The sequence below is a fragment of the Panthera tigris genome, chromosome A2, assembly GCF_018350195.1.
Source record: "Panthera tigris isolate Pti1 chromosome A2, P.tigris_Pti1_mat1.1, whole genome shotgun sequence".
NCBI classification, from domain to species: Eukaryota; Metazoa; Chordata; class Mammalia; order Carnivora; family Felidae; genus Panthera; species Panthera tigris.
In genome coordinates this window covers 85,585,041-85,605,591 of record NC_056661.1, presented here as the reverse complement: position 1 = coordinate 85,605,591, position 20,551 = coordinate 85,585,041, and the positions used below count along the sequence as shown (strand labels likewise).

At 34.6% G+C, this 20,551-nt stretch overlaps 1 protein-coding gene across 5 annotated transcripts in view; it reads left to right on the top strand.

The window, feature by feature from the left end:
- Positions 1 to 20,551, top strand: part of CACNA2D1 (calcium voltage-gated channel auxiliary subunit alpha2delta 1) — a 497,531-nt gene that overhangs the window by 320,541 nt on the left and 156,439 nt on the right. For all 5 annotated transcript variants that reach the window (XR_006210876.1, XM_042965363.1, XM_042965360.1 and 2 more), the window contains exon 6: positions 933 to 1,062. Coding sequence is in view for 4 of the 5 variants with exons in the window: in XM_042965363.1 (XP_042821297.1) it covers positions 933 to 1,062 (130 nt within the window). In the remaining variant the exon portion in view is untranslated. The remainder of the gene's footprint in view (positions 1 to 932; positions 1,063 to 20,551) is intronic.

Below are 20,551 nucleotides of genomic sequence, written 5' to 3'. Positions count from 1 at the left end.
ACATTTTGGATAAATGAGTGAAATTCTCAGTTTCCTGCCAGGGGAGGGCAATAAGGTAATTCAGTATCAAAAGCCTAGTTTGAGTAGAGAGAAAATTAATCTTCAAACTTAAATTTCTATGGGTTTTTCTTGCATCATTATCGATTGGACTTTACCTCCTACCTCAGGAGACAAAATGGTTGTAGTTAGGATTTAATTGTGCTTAGTTATAACAGATCTTTTCTAGTATACTTTATTTTTAAAACAAAAATTGATTGAACTGGAAAACCTGCAAAAATAAGGGAACATGATATAAAAGAATCCTTCATTGCTCCCTTTTTTGCAGATGTTTACCATAAGTTGTCAAACCAAGAATTACCCTCAACTGCATGATATAAATTTAGTAGCATAGACCATGAACTATATATCAATGGGTAATATTAATTCAGTTATATTTAAAGGAATTTATCCTGTTCTGTAAATGCACATTTTAATACGTACTGCATGTGAAAAAGCCCTCGTCCCCTCAGGATGATCCTGAGTGACTCCAACATTGAGGAAATGAGAGAAGTTATATTTTAATGTGAATAATATAAAGATAATGCTAATGTTAATACCTGAATATAATTTGTGTGTCTCATGTCAGCATGGTACTATGTTTTACTTACTTTTGCAACATTTTTTTCCAGCTGGATTCTTTTTATTGTGATGTATTTGACATATAACGTATCAGTTTCAGGTGTACAACACAATTATTTGTATTTGTATGTATTGCAAAATGAGTACAACATTAAGTCTGTGAGTTAGATGTCATCATGGTACTCTATTTTGAAATATTCCTATAGATGTCTTTTTTTGGAAGATGATACTTTTGGCAAATGAAGACCTGAATGTGAGAGTATTTGTTATCTTAAGTTTAATATTGTTTTTATTGTCTATCTTTTCTGGTATAGCCTGAAAAAAATGAGAGTGAGCCAGGCAGCCAAAGGATAAAACCTGTTTTTATTGACGATGCTAATTTTGGACGACAGATATCCTATCAACATGCAGCGGTCCATATCCCCACTGACATCTATGAGGGCTGTAAGTAAAAGAACTTGAACAACTCTTGGAATACCATGCTCTTGTCTGTCCTTTGTATCTCCTGTTTGGGGGAGAAAAGGAACAAATTTTGTTGAGATGTCTTTGAAGAGACCGTGGTAAACTCTCTGTGAAATAAGAAATGGGGTGTCCATTAGCAGTTTACGTTCAGAGAGCTGCACTATGTGAATATTTGTAGGAGAGTATGCATCCAGTGGGCATGTCCTTCTGCTTTGGTTGAATAGGTCATTGTGCCTTCCCAGGGGCCATGAAAACTGAAAACTAATAAATCTATTTTCTTAAAAATACAAACTATATAGCACAAGTGTGCACAAATACAAATATACCTGGACAAACTGTAAAGGGAGATAGTGATACATTTTAGACCTGGCAGTTCTCATCACATCGTGTGTGTGTGTGTGTGTGTGTGTGTGTGTGTGTGTGTGTGTGTGTCTGTCTCCCTTACCCTAGGATATAGGTAAAAAATATCTCCCTCTCAGTACATGGTGGGCTCAAGATGAAAAGAAATGCTAGGGAAAGACTAATGATAATAGAGAACCGGGAAATGGAAGACTTGCTTGAGAAGGCTTCCCCGAGAGAAAGGCAGGGCAGTAAGTTGCTTAGGAAAACACAGGGTAGGACGCTTGTACCCTGTATTAACAAGGGCAGAGCCTGAGTGAGAATGCTGACTACAAATCCTGCCAAGTACAATCTGTATCTCTGAGGACCACCCATGACCCAGAAGGCGGGGCCTTTGTTCACTCCTAGTTCTGTTCCTCCATGTTCACCATTCTCTAACCAGTTTGTATTCTGCCTTCCCACATAAGTAAGTAGTAAGAAGAAAGGACCATTTGAGATTTTTAAAGCTGTGTTTCTTCTATTACCCTTTATTACAGAGGCTATAGACTGAATTGGGTATCCAGAACTCTCTGGGTTCCGACCAGATGGCCTAGTTCAAAGCTAAATTTTTGCAGTTTTTGTTTTTTTTTCCTTTGTAAATCCTTTAAATTTCAGGGCATTTTCTCACCTGTAAAATAGGGTAAAATGACTAAACTGATTTGAGGATAAAGTAAGTTCATACACTTGTTTTCATAATAGTGCCAACCTAGTAGTATAGTAAGTGATATGTAAATGTTTCTTGTTACTGTTTATTACAATTCAAGTTTATTTAAGCAGAGCGAATTAAGTACAGGGATTAATAATATAAGTTATAATTTATACTTTGGATTTCCTGTGAGATTATTGTTTAAAAGGGCATTTTAAATGCATGTAAGGTTCTTTTTGTAACGTAAATTCCAACTTGATCAGATTATTCACTCTGTTTTTAATTTTTAAAGTACATATTGTTCCTATCAGTTCTTTGAAGATATTAAACGTATGACTTGTCTCTATTGATCATAGAAACAGAATTGTTTGTCTAGGTAGTTTCTGGGGTAACATGAGAATTAAACATAATTAGACTCCCTTACAATCCAGCACTACTCATTAATTCCAAGTCCTTTTAGGAATTACCTGGGATTTAGGTTCACATATTTTTTTTTAACTTCAACCATTATTCACTTTGTAAAAATAGTTTTCTAACTGTGTGCTTTTTAAAAGAAATATCTTGATCTTTGCAACTGTATTTTTGTTATTTTTTATTTTTTTTTTTATGTTTTACTGTATTTTTGAGAGGTGGGGAGGAGCAGAGAGAGAGAGACACAGAATGCAAGGCAGACTCCAGGCTCTGAGCTGTCAGCACGGAGCCCGATGTGGGGCTCGAACTCACAAACCCTGAGATCTTGATCCGAGTCAAAGTCGGACACTTAACCGACTGAGCCACCCAGGTGCCCCATGACTGTATTTTGTAACTATTACAACTATTTAGACAGTACTTAGCTATATGATTGTGTTTCCCATTTTTAAAAAAATTACTTCATCTACCTTATTTCAAATTTTTCATCACCTATTGTTTGTTGGGTATGCCAACAAAATAATCTTACGTTAAGATTATATCTTTCTATTGAATTCATATTAGAAGAACACACTGGCTGGATATAGAACTTTTGAGTCACAATATTTTTCTGTTAGTTGTCTGTGGATATCATGGCACTGGTTTTTTTGACCTGTATTACTGTGTTGAAGAAACTTGAGGCCAACTTGAGTGTTTTCAGTTTGGTAGAAAGCTTTCCTGATTGTGTTTCTATTTTGTTGTCTCCTATTTGGGGATTGCCTTCCTTATTCCTGAAAATCATTATCCATACCAAGAAGATACTCAAAGTCAGTGATTTTGTTTTTAATAATCTTTGTAACACTTTAAAATATATATTAAATGAAAAACTTGCATGTGAAAGAAATTAATGCAAACACTACTATGACTGAAACAAATATGACATGAATAGAACCCTGCCTACTTAATTCCTTTTGGTCTGAAGGGAAAGTCTTCTTTTTGTCCAGTTTCAGTAGTCAAGAGGGATTCTCTGAGCAAGTTCATAGATTGCTGCCATTCCCAAAGGAAAGAAAAATAAGGTTAACAGCATTGTGGTTTTAATCTCATGTGGATCTAGCAGTTTGGGGAAGTGGGTTGCGTGTTTTGGGGAACTTTGCCTCACTGCTGATTCTATCCACTTCCCCCACGTTTGGTATGGTAGCCAGAGCACTGGTCTGTTGCACAGCTCTTTGCAGTACGTGGGCACCCTGGGCTAGTATAAGCTGGGAAGAGGAGGGCTTGAGCATACTTACTGATGTGCATGGCACAGGAGATGCCTCTATATGGCCTGGAACTTACTTCCTGCTCTGGATGACACATGAGATACCATTTCAGATCCAGTATGGCATAGACTCACTATACCCCACTGAGTACTCAGTGGCTTTCTCATCCCATTTGCCATCCCTTCATATATAGAAAATGAGGCTCTTCATACTTTCTCCCACTTATATTCCTATGAAGCAGTCCATTTTTTTCCACTCTGTAGAAAACTTCCTTGCAGTTCAGATGGTCTAATAGGGATTATCGATAAATCCTCAAATTGTTCATTAAATACTCAAGGAAGGATATTGGTACTTTATACATTTTTAAAACAGTTTTTTTTTCCCCTTTAAAAATCATATGCCATGGTGGCAAATTTTAATAAAGCATACTTATTTAACATACAAAATAGAAGTCGCCAGCACTCACACCTCTTGTAGCCAATCATAATTAACAGTTTGGGGCCATAGTCCTATTGAATACCTTGAAATGAAGAAACAAATCATCCAAATGAGATTTTCCACATTCCTTTTCAACTTGCTTTTTCTTCAACTTAGAGACTCTTGTTATACTATTAGAAGGCTGAAGATAAGAGAAAGCTTTCTCTTCAGGAGATTACCCAGAAAAATAAAGACAAAGTGACTTTGCTTAGTTTTTCAATGAGGTGATCTTTAAGAAATACGTGAAAAATATTTTTATCATTTTTCCATAGATAATTAGCACCTAATTCACCTGTCTAGTAAATTACCTTATGCATGCATTTTGTGAACAGGGGTCCAAGGACTCCACAGTTGCGTTGGCCTGGTTAAATACTAACAACCTATTTTTTGTTTGTTTGTTTTTTTGAGTTTAGTAGTTGGTTGATTCCATGCTTCCCTTTTAAAATGTATTCTCTAATTTATTTACTATAACTTTGTTAATTTTGAAGAAGGGGACCCTGAAGCACTCTTGAATGAAAGGTCATATTATTAAGAATGGGATCAGACTTCAAATAAAGTCTAATTCCAATCTTTATATTTTTAACTACTATGATAAATGAAATTCCTGATATTTTACTTTTGAGTTAATTTTAACTTTGTTACTTTGGGAGTAAGAATTGGGAGACAGAATTGTCCATTGGAGTTAAGATAATACGCTTTGCATGATAATCTTTATTTTCTTACTCTTCTATTTGAAATTTTGTTTTGTTTTAGTTGAAGTCACGTAGTTTAAGTCTTCATCTCTTATATGCTGGAACAGACATGAAAAATGACACAAAGGTTAACCATAATTTTTTTAAGAATATCGTGACATGGTACACCGTTTTTTGTTTTGTTTTTAGTATTCTACAAAAGAGGTTTTAATTTTATTCATGTTTTCCTTTCCCATTTAGAATGAACTATTTGTACACATCTGTAGAAGATTATTTTAATTAGTCTCAGGGAATAAAACATACTTTGATTTTGAAAATAAGATAAAATATTTAAATAGGTGTTTTCAGAAATCCTAAGACCTATTTTGGAATATGTCATAATTAAAAAAAAAAAAGGAAGCTCTGTCTTGCATTATTTGGTTAGTCTCATTTATCTTAATATTGGCTTCTCCTCCTTTGCTGAAATCTCATCAGGAAGATGCTGACCTTGCCTGGCCTGTAGTCTTTTAAAATTCATATCCCATGTTATGAACTGTGTGAGTAAATGACACAGGAGTAAAATCAGAAATGTCAACAAGATCTTGAAAATTTAATAATTACTGGGACTCTTCATGCAGCTCATCAGAACCTATCAGATTCACAGGATTGTTCTAGGTTTCTGAATTTAATAAATGTGAAAGCTTACTTTAATTGAAGGCTTAGCTGAAGGAAACAGCCATTTCTTTTACTAAGACAGTTGTGTGACTATATTCTCATAAGGAATCTTCTGTTCTAATTTCTCAAAGGCAATTACTTTTTAAAGTCCCAGGAATTGAAATGTGATTATCTTTGCTCATTGATATATTTAAAGTTTTAGAGTGGTACATTTAATTAGAACCATATCTGAAAGTGTTCACTTTTGAGAATTTCACTGGTTGGTACTTAGATTTTAGAGGGCATTGAAACCATACTTGATTTTCAGATCTAATTTATCTGTTGGGCTGGTAAAAACACAAACATAGAAACTAGGAAAAGAAGGACTATTTAGACCATGTGGTTTTAATCACAAAAATTTATTAATTTTTTAAATCATTTTAGATGCAAGTATAGGGAATGTCTTCGTAGGATGCTCGATAGTCATTTATCAATAGAAATTCATATTTATTTATAAAATTATTACGGTTCTAAAAGACTATCCAATAACAGGGAACGTAGTAACCGCCAAGATGCATAACATTTTCAGGCACTACATACTTTCGTCCTAATCTTACGTTGTCATGTAAGCAAAGAAATTACTTCCATTTTAGGAATTGAAAAATAAAGTTTTATCACTAAGGAGTATCCATTTTGATAAAAGAAGACACAATTTTAAGGAATTGTGTTGCCTTTTAAAGTCTCCTATGCTTTACTAATTATACTTCCTTTAAATTGAACTGCTTATAATGACTAATAATGGCATTGTAATGTATCTTTTTAAAAATATTGACCGAGAGTGAGTGAGTGAGTGAGTGAGTGTGTGTTTGTGTGTGTTGGGGAAGGGCAGAGAGAGAGAGAATCTCAAGCAGGCTCCCCACTATCAGTGCAGAGCCGGATGCAGGGCTCGAACTCATGAACTGTTAGTTCATGACCTGTGCTGAAATCAAGAGTTGGACACTTAACTGACTGAGTGACACACGCTCCCCTGCAATTTATCTTGATGTTGATTTCTTTTATCTTTCAAAATATAGTTGCAGTATCTCAAATGATGCCAATATAAACATTGGAGGAAAAAGGTATCCTCCCTTTGCTGATAATTGTAGAACTAGCTTTTCACAATCTGTTATAAATCTTGACAACTAATCCCTGCCAAATATGGAGATTATGTAATTATAGAATGCTGATTAATAGTTTACATTGAATAGTTTACATTGTTTTAAACTCTTTTATAGATTTAGAAAGTTAATATTTTAATAGATTGGCATCCTCGGAATAAATAAGGCTGTCTGACTTCACAGCTCTGAGGGTTGTAAAGATGATACATCCCACAACCCAAAAATATTCATAGAAAAATGACTATAATACTGTAATATAATATAAAATAAGAAAGAAAATACAAAACAAAAAGAAAGATAAATTAACCTGCACTTTGAAAACCTTCGTGGCTGGTGTGAGGGAAACAAAAGAGAGGAGGCTTGTTGGAAAGTTGTAGGACGACTTACACTATAATGGAATCACTGCTATGTTTTGGCTCAATGGAATCTTTTCTGCATGGGGCCATTGTATATGCTCACATGGATGGTGATTACAGTAGGGTATTAATGAACTCTTGTCATATACTGTATTCAATGTAACTGGCAATAAGGCAGCAGAGGAAAAGGTCTCTTATCTGTAGGCAGCCTGACCTAGAATGAAGTGAAACATTCATAAGCTTATTTTGGTATGGAAAAGCCAAGTGCTGTCTATAGGTGCTTTGAAGTGACAAAAAATACATTAGGGTCATTTGTGGGCACCTTCCAATGTTGTAAAACATCACTGATTTCTGCCACACCCCCACAGCCTGAACATGAGAGATGATCACCCACAATCCTGCAGCGAGAGAGAGAGAGAGAGAAAGAGAGAGAGAGACAGAGAATCAGTTGTGATCATATGACATTTGGCAAGACATTGCCGTATTGCATTGATACATTGCAAGACATCACTCTTTCATCAAGTTAAAATTTATTATACACGTTTGTTCATCTTGCAGTATACTCACAGAACAAGTTACTCTCAATCCAAGTTTTTACTTTATGATAAAGTTTACTTATTTGTTTTGAAAGAGAAGGAGAGAGTGAGCTGGGGAGGGGCACAGAGAGGGGGGGGGAGAGAGAGAGAATTATAAGCAGGCTCCACACTATCAGTGCAGAGCCTGATGTGGGGCTTGAACTCACTAACTGCAAGATCATGACCTCAGCCAAAATTGAGTCAGACACTTAAATGAATGAGCCATCCAGGCACCCCTATAACAAAGTATTATAAAGTGTAAGAAAATGGATGGTGGTGACCCACATGGAGTCAGTGGTAGGCTAATTATAGAATAAATTGGAAACCTATTCAAGTTTCTGGCCAAAGATAATACTTCAGGCTGTATCATTTCTATAAAACTTTTGAGGAATAAATGCTTGGAAGTTTAAAAAAGGTTACTAGAACACATTAGTATATGAAAAGAGTATTAATCCATGTGACTGCTTATACAAAATAAAAATTGCACAAAAAAGAAGTAAAAAAAAAAGATAATAGTACAGTCTCATGAATAATGTTACATTCAAAAGAAAACATTTACCAAGTAGTGATGAAGAATAATGCATGATGACAAAATACATGGCTTAGATGTCTGATAGTGTTATATAATATATCAATTGATGCATATTAAGCATTCCATAAAGTCTTAGGCCTTTATTTGTTTATCAATCTGTCTATTTATTTATTTATTTATTTACAATTTTGAAAGAGTGCGAATGGGGGAGAGATAATGAGGGGACAGAAGATCCGAAGCACTGTGCTGACAGCAGTGAGCCCACCTTGGGGCTCACACTCACAAATGGTGAGATCACAACCTGAGCCAAAGTTGGATGCTCGACCACCTGAGCCACCCAGGTGCCCCTTAGGCCTATTTTTATTAAAATGTAATCAAAATACCACTGCTAGCACCAAAAATTCTCCACATACTAGACATGGAAGTTATTTTCATAATTTTCCAAAACCTATCAACTAGAAGGTCATAGCAGACGTCAGTATATTATTAGTCTCTTTTAAGTTAAGAATAAAGTTGGGATTGGATGCCTGTCATCTTGGCTGCTATACAACATGACATTGGAGAGTGCACTCACCTCAGTAAGACAAGAATTGGAGATAAGCTATAAATACTGGAAGTATACAGTCAAAATTGTGTAAGAATTTTAAGGGAAGGAACTTAAAAGCTTTTGAGGAAATGAAGTCTTATTTTAGTAAGAAGGCTATTTATAATATAGATAATAGTAAGTCATTTCTTGATTATTAGCAATAATAAGAAAATATTATGAGAACTCTATCATACTCCATATAAGACCATTAAAAATTTTAGATTATATCTGAAATCTAGACAATGAACGTGAGAATATTTTTCAGCATATTCTTTCCAAAAAGAATGTACTTTCTATTAACATCCCATTATTTTTTCCAAGCTCATAATTTTTTTAGTGATTATTGTAATTGACTCAGATTTTATACGGTTGGTGATTTTGATGATTATTCTCATTTAATCTAATTATTTTATATTAGTAGAAAAAAGAGTTTGGGGGTGCCTGGGTGGCTCAGTTAAGCATCCGATTTTGGCTCAGGTCATTATCTCAGGGTTCATGAGTTTGAACCCTGCATCAGGCTCTGTGCTGACAGCTCAGAGCCTGGAGCCTGCTACAGATTCTGTGTCTCCTGTCTGCCCCTCACCTATTTATGCGCGCCCGTTCTCGCTCTCTTTCTCAAAAAATAAATAAATAAATAAGCATTAAAATCATTAAAAAATGGTCTTAACCTTCAAATACCAGAATTCTAAACACTATGTGTAATCATGGGTAAGTGTAAAGTAAGCATTCATTTCACTGAGCTTCAGTTGTGATTCATGGACAAGAATACAGAGACTAAGAGAAGTGGATGCCTACCATTGAATTACTTGTTCAAATTCTTCATCTCAAAACAAATTAATATACTTCACTTGGTTATGGTGGGAATTATATGTGGTAAATAATGTTAGGAGTCTGTCAAATAGGAAATGCTTCCATATTCCTATGTTTAATATCCCAAAAGAGCAAAGTAATACAAAGCTGAATACAAAGGTATCATTTTTTTAGGGATTCAAATTATTAACATATGTTATCACTCTATATCAGATTTAAGTTTTTATGATTAAAAATAATTTTAAGTTAATATTTTAACTGTTAGAATCAATAATCACATATTAGAGATCAAAAGAAGCTTTCAATTAATTAGTCTAAATTTTGTAGGATGGTAACTCATTCTTGTTAAAATTTCTGGTTAGTCTACCATGACCTGACTTGAGAGCATCCATATTGACCGTCCCCACCAAGATGAGATTTCTCAATGCACCCTAGTGCTCTGGTGATTAAGGACTGTAGAGAAATTACCATCACTTCTAATCTGTTGGGGTTTTTTTTCAGAGTTACTGCTTCAGAGGTGGTATTTATCACAAATTTAAATTTGTGTAAAGATAAAATAATACACAATGTTTTTAGCAGTAATATGTGGTTTATGTTTTGTTTTAGCTAATTCATAAATATACATAATAATGTGTATATTAACGTAAAATGTATTTTTTCCTGCAATTCTGGAGGTTGCATCATTCCATATTCCAGAGTTGTGTGTTGAAAGACTACAAAAGTAAATGTTTTGAAAGAGCGGTCAGTAAAATGTTACTATGGTCATAATATAAATAAGTAGCTTTTGTTCCTTCTTCTAAAATGTTCTTTCTCAGTCATGGAATCAGAAATCTGATAAGGATACCTCTAAAAAATATATTTCATTTTGTAACAAAGAAAACATCCATTGTAAAAAAGAAAAAAAAAAAAAGATTAGCTTAGATAATTAGCCTTGGTCCTCATTAGGAGTAGAGCTTTGAAATCGTAAGTACTCCTTAAAAAAGACTTTTTGAGGACATGCCTGAAGTACAAAATGTAGATTTCAGGATAGGGTAATTTGATCATATTTAATAAGTATGTCATAAGGAGACTCAGTTCCTTTCAGGTAGAGTTTGTACTCTATTGCCTTTTTTTCATGGTGTTTCTGAAATACATGTCTTTCATAGATAGTGATATAGTATTCAGTTTTCTCTTGGCAAAATGTAAATCACAGGTAAACCCAAAGGCCAAGCCTATAGTATTCTGATCGTACAAATACTAATCCTGTCACTCATTTAAGACTGTGGAGTAACAAAACAATTAGTAATAACAGTTACAGATTTTTTAAATTGCTGTGGACTAAATTGTGTTACCCCAAAATTCATACGTTGATATCCTAACCCCCAACATGACTGTATATCAGATAGGGTCTGGTAGGAGGTAATGAAGGTAAGATGAGCCTTTTCCAGAGGGTGGGGCTCTAATCTTAGAGGATTGGTAGCCTTAGAAGAAGAGGTTCTTACATGCACACACAGGGAAAAGGTCATGTGAGGACATAAGAGAAGGTAGCTGTTTACAAGCTTGGAAACAATCCTTTCACAAGAAATCAAAAAGTCTATCACCTTGATCTTGGATTTCCCAGCCTCCAAAACTGTGAGACAATAAATTTCTCATTTAAGCCACCCAGCGGATGGTATTTTGTTATGGCCATCAGGGCTGACTTGAACACAAATTTATTTGCCAAGAAAAAACTGTGATTGTCTGAAACTCAGCATTTAAAACAATAAATAAAACAAGCTACTCAGAGCTTAAAAGAATAAAAGAGATGCCATGAAAAAGTTAAGTTGGATATTTCACACTTTGTACTGAAATATAATGATTTAGAAATATTTGACTGCTATATTTGGATTTACAGGGCCCCCCTTTTTTTCATTTTAATTCAGAATCGTGATTTCTGTACTTCCCCTTGAAACACTTATGCTCTGGAAACCAATTAATGTTCACCGAACTTCATAGAAAAATAGGCTTGATTGGAAAGACAATGAATTTGCAATTCTAAGCATCTCTAGCAACAATTAGATTGATCATGGCGAATTCCCTAAGTTATTTAGTGGATATGCAGGCTTTGTAGATATAAAGGTTGAAATTTATGGTTACTGAAGTGTGGTTTTGCTTGCTTTTTGTTTTGTCACATTTAAAAGAGAATATTGTAACAACCTGATTGTCTAGTCATTTGATCATGGTCCCCAGTGTCCAAGATGGTGCTGACAAATTGCTTTGTTTTTGTTTTTGTTTTTATCAGTCTGTGAAGATAATATTCTGCGCACACTACAAATGGATTAAATTTTGAACACTCCGTTCTTGGTTCAATTTGCAAAGCATCTCAGCCCCTTTATTGAACTTGAGGGATATTTTAACCCATAATGATATTTGGAATTTTAAAGTTCCTAGATTTCACTAAAATAAAGTTGTAAATTAGCTCTCGAGATAGCTTCTATTGCAAGGTTCACTCACTTCTTTAATATAAACCCATATAATGGTGGTTGTGTCCATATTACCTACCGTGTTATTGACAACTACTCATTATTTCCAGCAGAATTTTTCTGGCATGTTCTAAACAAAACTTAAGTAGTTTTACCCACTAGTTTCCATTTTATATGACTATATAATATCAGTGTCTCACGAGTGTATATTTCATTTAATTTACTTAATCTCTTTATTCAGAAAATTTTGTATGAATGACAAGTGGGCATAATACTTCAGATAAGATGTATAACTCACTTTGTTCTGTATGAATAATTTCGTTGTACAAGTGTAACATGTAGTTTGTTGTGAAAATCTAACTTTATTTTGTTAGCCTTCTACCCTTTCTCAGTGAATGACTGTGGATAAAGGTGACTTTCCTGGTGACTTTATAATAATAAAGTGGCCTTGGTCACTTTAGGTTATAAACAGGTTTAAAACTTTCAATTCAGAAATGTAAATGTGTTTTCTCCCCTAATAGTCGAAATTCCGAATTTGACTTAGCATTTACTAACTCTTCTTCCTTACCCTAGATTACAGCTAATGAAAGCCTACCCTAGAAAAGGGGCTGAAAGGGTAGGGCATTTCCTAGCAGCTCTCTGAATTTAACATCCACTAGGTACAAACAAGGAAGGGAAGGGAAAGAAGAAGATGCTTGTTTCTGGCCTGGGTGGCTTAGGGCAGGGCTGGATAGATAATGGGTCTTGTAGATAATTTAAACTGACTCTGTTTTGGGAAGACATTTTATGGGTTATTGAGACATTTCTTCCTGGGTTCCTTTGACTCTGTAGACACACCTCTTTTATACAATGAGAAAACTTAGAGCTAGTTGCTTCCATAACCCTGAGAAGCATTTTAGATTTGCCTCCCCAGAATCACCTAAGGTACTGTAGGAGAATCCTACATACTTCATGCATGCCAGTCTTAGCAGATGTTACCAAGTCAGTCACAGTTTGGGCATACAGTGTTGGATAGTTCATAATGTTGTAGCGTATGTCTCTTATACTGTATTTCATTACAAATTTTTTCTCCCGTTGGTATATATTTGGCCAAATGAAAATCCTGTGGTTCTTAGGAGCTATATGAATAATGTTCTCTAAGTTGTCTCTGAGTACTTAGAAAATTGTTTAAAAATTTTTTTTGTCAACAAACATGGTTAATTTTGATACCGAATTAATGTATCCCATCCAATAAGGCTGGCACCCATGTTTAGATCACGTAAATCCCAGCACTCAGTCTAGCGTGCATGTACCTCACTAAGGAATATCCTAGATTTTCCCATAACTTATTTCAGAGCTGGTGTTTATTTCTCAGTGTCCTTTTTTAAGGGAGAGATATTATACAACATATTTGTTAAATGTCCTTAATTTGTATTTGTTATTTTCACATTTTATTGTGATCTCTGTTAAAATAATGTGAATTTTTTGTTTATTAATGAACAGAATATCCAGGAGTTTGTGAAGTATTGTAAAGTGTACAATTATTGCTCCCCTTTTGCTTACTGTTTAGTGGGAACTACAAATAAAAATTCACTGTCTCTTTGTTTCTAAAAAGAAATTTGAGAAGCAACATAGAAGGAAGGCATGAAAAGATGTGGATACAATTCAGTTCCTCTGTAAATTTGATAGCTGGAAATCAGAAGTACTTGGCTAGCTTTTTATGATGGGTATAACCAGTGACAGGCCATTCAAAGGTTGAAGAAGAGAGATAATGAAATCTTAAATTAGAAAAGCTTTCCAAACAGACTGACAGTAGTGTTCACGGCAAATGAAAAAGGGATTGACAATTGGAGAGAAAATGGAGGTCTGGAATTTGAGATGAGAATTTTTTAATCATCTGGCATTTTGCTTCATGTATAAAATCTTAGCAGATTTCTCCCTAGATATAAAAAGGCATTTAAAAGATCTTTCTAAAATCCTATTTAAAAAGAAAGATTTTGAATGGATTAAAGATTCCAAGACTCTTTTGTCTCCAGATACAAAGATGATATTTTAAAAGTTAAGGGGCTATGAGCAACACAAGAATTGAGATTGGATTTAGTCAATACTTACTGTCAGTAGAGCAAACCAAGTCATAAACAATTTTAATTTAATGAATAATATATGAAACTTTTAGAAAAATATTCCTTAAGGTATATAGCATTGTAAAGGAAGTAGCAAAGTTCTTGCTATTTGGTTTATTCCCATGTACGAGTTGTTTTTATTTTGTTTCTTGTGAATCATAGTAACTGGAAACTGAGAAGTTCCTCATTAGCTCCCATGGACACTTGGGGTCCTTTGTCGCATATTCTCCCAGTCTGGAACACAACTGAAGAAATATTTCATTACTACCCTTTCAGCCTATGAAGACCATTTGTTTCTCTACTTTGTTTATAATCACTGCCTATCGTTTGGAAATTAACAGCAGTGATTAGGTCAGGGGGGATATAGAACTTATGACCTTCCCCCGCACCCCCCCCCCCACACTGCCAGGAGATTTACACAAAGATTTACACAGGAAGGCTTTATTATGAAAGAAGCTAATTTTGTATCTTTAATACTTGAAATGACTTGTCTATTGAATTTTTATGTTTTGTAAATCAGAGGGCATACTTGACCCATAGAAGAACAACCCCTTTCCAGAATCATCTAATTTTTTGACTTCTTTTTTCTTATCCGCTCCACCCTAAAGCGAAGAAACAAATGACAAGAAAATCTAGTGTTTAAATAATTTTTTAGTACATGTACGCCACCTTTTTCCATTTCTAATAGAAAGGTTAATGGAAGAAATCTTTTATTCTCTGTGTTTTTGTCATTTATTATTTGAAGTTTTTGTATTCTCAAATTTAAAATAACATCTTTCTTCTATAAAAACGTTTTCTCCTTTCTTTCTAAATGTAAACAACTTTTATGCAATAATTTTGCATATATATTAGTTATTTCTGGTATTTGGATCTTAAAATTCCTTTTTGTATTTAGCTTGAATTCAAGTTTTCTAGTCTAGGGAATAAAATACAATTACCATATTAAAAAACAGCCAAATTTTTCCATCACACTTATTTCTAAAGGATTTATAGCTGTTTGAAAAATAATTCCTGAAAGGGCCAAAATGTTTGTCATCAACTAAAAATATTATTCAGGATAAGGATCTTTAAAAATGTTTGAGAAATAGAAGCTTTTGTCAAGTATCTGATTAATAAAATTGAATGACAGCCCTCTATAATTTTAAGACCATTCAGGTATTAGGTATATAATCATCTTATTGCAGAATGCTATTTATTTCAATTGTAGTGAAGTCACTGCTCATACTCACTTGTATTTTACTCTATTACAGTCTGTTTTATAAACCAAGTCCTACTGTTAAAATCATATAAGTCTAAATTTATTGTCTAGTATTTATTCTCATGAAAAATTTTGAAAGATTTCCAAAGTAGAAAAATTGAGGAAGAAATCCTCTAGTGGTGGAGTATGGGCCTTTGACAGAGATGGAAGATGATAGCAAAAAGAAAAAATTAAGAGGTAGGAAATGTTTAAAATTATGAGAGGAAAAGGACAATAGTCTAGTGAATGTTCAAATAAGCCATCTTTAAACACAAATATAATAAACTTGGCATTTGTGAGAATATTATAAAGCATATCATAGTACTTACCTCAAAGGACTGTTAAGAGAATGAAAAGAGAGCACATAAAATAAGTAGATCATTGTTAGATGATTTGTTAAAACAAAATCTATCTTGGGGCGCCTGGATGGCTCTATCACTTAAATTTCTGGTTCTTGTTTTCGGCTCAAGTCATGATCTCACAGTTGGTTAGATCAAGTGCTCTGACAGCATGGTGCCTGTTTGGGATTCTCTCTCCCTAACTCTCTGTCCCTCCCCCACTCATGCACAGGGTGCCTGTCTCCCTCTCTCTCTTTCACTCTCTCTCAAAATAAATAAGCTCAAGAAAACTATCCTGCTATATCAGCAGCCCTCATTTTCCTAGGAAAACAGGTATATATTATTTTAACCTTAATCTAATGGAAATACCATCACCAATAGAAGTTTTCAACATGGTATTGAGCACATATACACATCCTCTTTTTCAATCATTTTTTGAGTTAAAAGAAATCACTGTTTTAATATTTAAGAAAACAATCAATTGTAGAATTATTCTAATATCAGTGAACTAAGAATTCATCGATTAGTTTCTTTTTATAGCTCTTTGGTCAAAGTTATTACAGTATTGTGAGTAGCTTGTGAACATGAACTTCAACAAATTTCGAGATAGGTTTTAGTATTTTAATGAGTAGATTGTGAGCTGAAACTTTGAAAGTACATTTTCTTTGAAGAACATTGTTTTTTTTTTTTGTTTTTTTTCTTTTCAAATTATGTAATTTCTTCAGGAATAGAATTTAGTGATTCATCACTTACATGTAACACCCAGTGCTCATCTCAGCCAGTGTCCTTCTTAATGCCCCTCACCCCTTCAGCACTTCCCCACACCTAGCACCCCACCAGCAACCCTCAATTTTTTCCTCTGTATTGAAGAGTCTCTCATGGTTTGTCTCCCTCTATGTGAAGAACGTTGTTTTATTTATTTTCAATATGAAATTTATTGTCACATTGGTTTCCACACGACACCCAGTGCTCATCCCAACAGATGCCCTCCTCAATGCCCATCACCCACTTTCCCCTCCCACCCATCCCCCATCAACCCTCAGTTTATTCTCAGTTTTTAAGAGTCTCTTATGGTTTGGCTTCCTCCCTCTCTTTTTTTTTTCCTTCCCCTACCCCATGGTCTTGTGGTTTATTTACACAATGGAATACTATTTGGCAATGAGAAAGAATGAAATATGGCCTTTTGTAGCAATGTGGATGGAACTGGAGAGTGTTATGCTAAGTGAAATAAGTGATACAGAGAAAGACAGATACCATATGTTTTCACTCTTACGTGGATCCTGAGAAACTTAACAGAAGAACATTGCTTTTAATTTGCAGTCTCCTTTTATGTAATAAATGATATATTCCAGAGTTCTGCAGGTTTCAGTCTTTGAAGTTCAGTTGAGTTTACTAAACATACAATGATAAACAAAATATTTTGCTACCATAAGCCAATTCTAACGGAATGTGTAGAATTAACAATACATATCTGGGGATTGAGGTATATTTTACTCATAGGGTGTTAAATAGTTTCTATCTTTTCTCACTAACATTTATTGTCTTTTTGATACTTGACATTCTGATTAGTGTGAGGTGATACCTTATTGTGGTTTTGATTTGAATTTCCCTGATGAGTAGCGATGTTGAGCATCTTTTCATGGCTCTGTTGGCCATCTGCATGTCTTGTTTGGAAAAATGGCTATTTAGGTCTTCTGCATTTTAACTGGATTGATCCTTTCTTTCTTTCTTTCTTTCTTTCTTTCTTTCTTTCTTTCTTTCTTTCTTTTTGATGTTATTGGGTGGTATGAGTTCTTTAAGTGTTTGGATATTATTTTCAAATATGATTTTCAAATAAGTTCTTGCATTCAGTAAATTGATGATTTCCTTCACGGTTCAGAAGCTTTTTAGTTTGATGTAGTCCTGTTTGTTTCTGCTTTTGTTGCTCTTGCCTTTGGAGTCAGATCCAAAAAATTGTTGCTGAGACCAATATCAAGCAGCTCACCACCTGTGTATTCTTTTAGGAGTTTCATTAATTGAAATTTTACATTCAGGTCTTTAATTCATATTTTGAGTTAGTTTTTGTGTATTGTGTAAGATACTGGTTGTTTTATTCTTTTTGCATATAGCTATCTAGTATTTCCAATAGTATTTGCTTAAGAGCGATTCATTCCCCACTGTAAAATTTTACCTCCTTTACCATAAATTAATTGACCGTATATGCTTGAGTTTATTGCTGGGCTCCCTCTTCTGTTCCGTTAATCTTTGTGTATTTTTTTATGCACAAGCTTTTGTTTTTAAACACAAATTGTTGACATTGTCACATTTAGGAATAGCAGATAAAAGGGGAAGAAAGTGGGAGATTGATACTTTAATAGAATAAATATAAGAGAATTTCAGTTGAATCAAAGAAATGAAAAGCCTTTGCTTCAGATTGATTTGGAAGGCCAGAGAAACTGACAAATAATATAAAAGATTCTGGCTTCCATCAGTTTGATATGGAACACAAAGTGACAAGAAAGTACAGGCTTCTTTTAAAAAACATGAATAAGATTAATATCATAGAAAATACATTTCAGTAAGCCATCAGTGTCTTTATCAGAATGGTAACTGTGTGTTTAAGATCAAATGGAGTTTATTACTTCTTAACCTGCGCCTAATTTTGGGTTTTATGAAATGGAAATTTAAAAAGTATTGATCCGTTTGTTACCTCCTGATAGGAAGTTTTACTGAAAGGTTGATTGAAATTTGGCTTTTTTGGAACAAAAATGTAATATGTTTCTAAGTAATTAAATCCCGCCACTCTTGCCTTCTGAGGAATAAGGGTGGTTGGCGTTCATGCATTCACAGCTGATGCAGATTTACATCATTTCTGGAAGTCAAAGGTTGTGAGTGAATTGCGGAAGAGAGCCACACAGTGATGGTGAGAAGAGCATGTTCGGCAATTTGAAGCGTCTTTATAATACATGTACGACTCCTGTGGTAGAACTTGATGGTCGTACAAGCCCATGTAATCATCAAGCCTCAGTCTCCTGAGGCTCAGTAAGTGTAAAGGCACAATAGATTACCTCATCATTCTAAGGGAGACAGAAGGGAAATTGCTTCTTCTCCCAGTGCACAGCGAGTCTTAGTTGAAGTGTTATACATACAAGAGGTGCAGGCATTGTATCCCTGCGTACTTGATTTAAGTGAATAACTATTTTTAAAAGCAACATTTAAAAAAAAAACTGGGTTAGAAGATAATAGGTTTTTATTGGTTTCAGTATCTTTACATTATCTCTTGATGGACTGTGAGGCATTCATTGATACATCGAATTTGTATTTGGTGCATTTATTTAATGCAGATGTGAAAATCATACTTGAAAGGCACATTTTGCTTTTTTGGTAAATGAAAACAAGAGATAATAAAGCCTTCTGCCCACTGATTATTTTAATGGGGAAAGATGTTCTTGTTTATCAGAGTTAGGTCCACGTTGTTTCCTTTTGGGAGTCTCTCTTTGCGAAGTAAAGCTTCTTTGATACTTAAGGACCAATAGAGCTTCTTGATGTCAATAACTAACTTCATTCAAACTGATGGTCTCATTGTTATTGAAACAGTGACTCCCCAATCTGATTCTTCCATGTAGATATCATAGCTAAGGTACAGATTCATTTCTCTATTTGCCTCCTGAATAACCCTTTTTAATGGTATCTCACAGGCACTGCCCCCCATTATGCTTAAAATTGAATGCATCATGCTTGTCCCCAAATATACCCCCTGACTTAATATTCATATCTTTGTAAATAGTGATATTTGGGCCCAAGACAGAAAGCCAGGACTCCTTTTTACCCTTTTCCCATCATGTCACTTTGATCTGCAGATTATTTCTCCTAATCATCTTTTAAATCTCCTTACAATTCCCCAGGTCCACCACTTTTTGTTTTTATTTATTTTTATTTTCATTTTTTGCTTTAGTCTATTGTTACTCCTCACTGGCTTGATGATACTAGCTTTCTATCTTCTCCATTTTCATCTGTCTTGCTTCCAATGCACAGTCTTCATAATAGCTTCTGAGGGAAGTATTAAGTGCCAATATGTTTATTTTGCACTTCAGCTTATAGGTCTCTATAATTCTCAGAATAAATATATTTTGTTGTTAGTGTTCTGGATCATCCTAGCAGTGTGCCCCTAATCCTATTCCTGCCACTGTTGTCCCACATGCCTCTTTCATTCAACCATTTTGAATAACATCCACCGCCTGGAATGCCTTTTTAAAAAAGAAAATAAAACAAAAACAAAAACAGACAAGACTTCTGTGTCCTTCACAGGGTATTCCCTGAATCAGCCACCCAGCCTTCCTACCACCTCTCCATTCCTCTTTTAAATCTTGTGTGCCACTTGGGGTGCCTGGGTGGCTCAGTCGTTTAAGCAACAGGTCATGATCTCACAGTTCATGGGTTTTAGCCCTGTGTCGGGCTCTGTGCTGACAGCTCATGGCCTGGATCCTGCTTCAGATTCTGTGTCTTCCCCTCTATCTGCCCCTGCCCTGCTCGTCCTCTGTCTCTCTCTCTCAAAACAAATAGAAAAAAAAAATCTGTGTGCCACCTGCTCCAGGAACTCTTCAGTGACCACCACACCCTCCTCTGAGTCTCTAAACATATACTTAGCTTCATAGGCAAGTTGGCTGTTGCTAGAGTCTGTGATGCAGAAGCAAAATTTGATCTAAGATGCTTTGATTTATCTCTCTGTCTTCTCTATCAGATTTAGAGCAACTGGAGAAGAATTTTCACAATTTTTTTTATTTTAATTCCAAGAGCCTAGTCAAGGTTTATTAATAAATGTTTTTTGAATGATTGAATACAGTGCTGGAATTAGACCTGCCCCTCTCTAGGATTTCATTTATTAC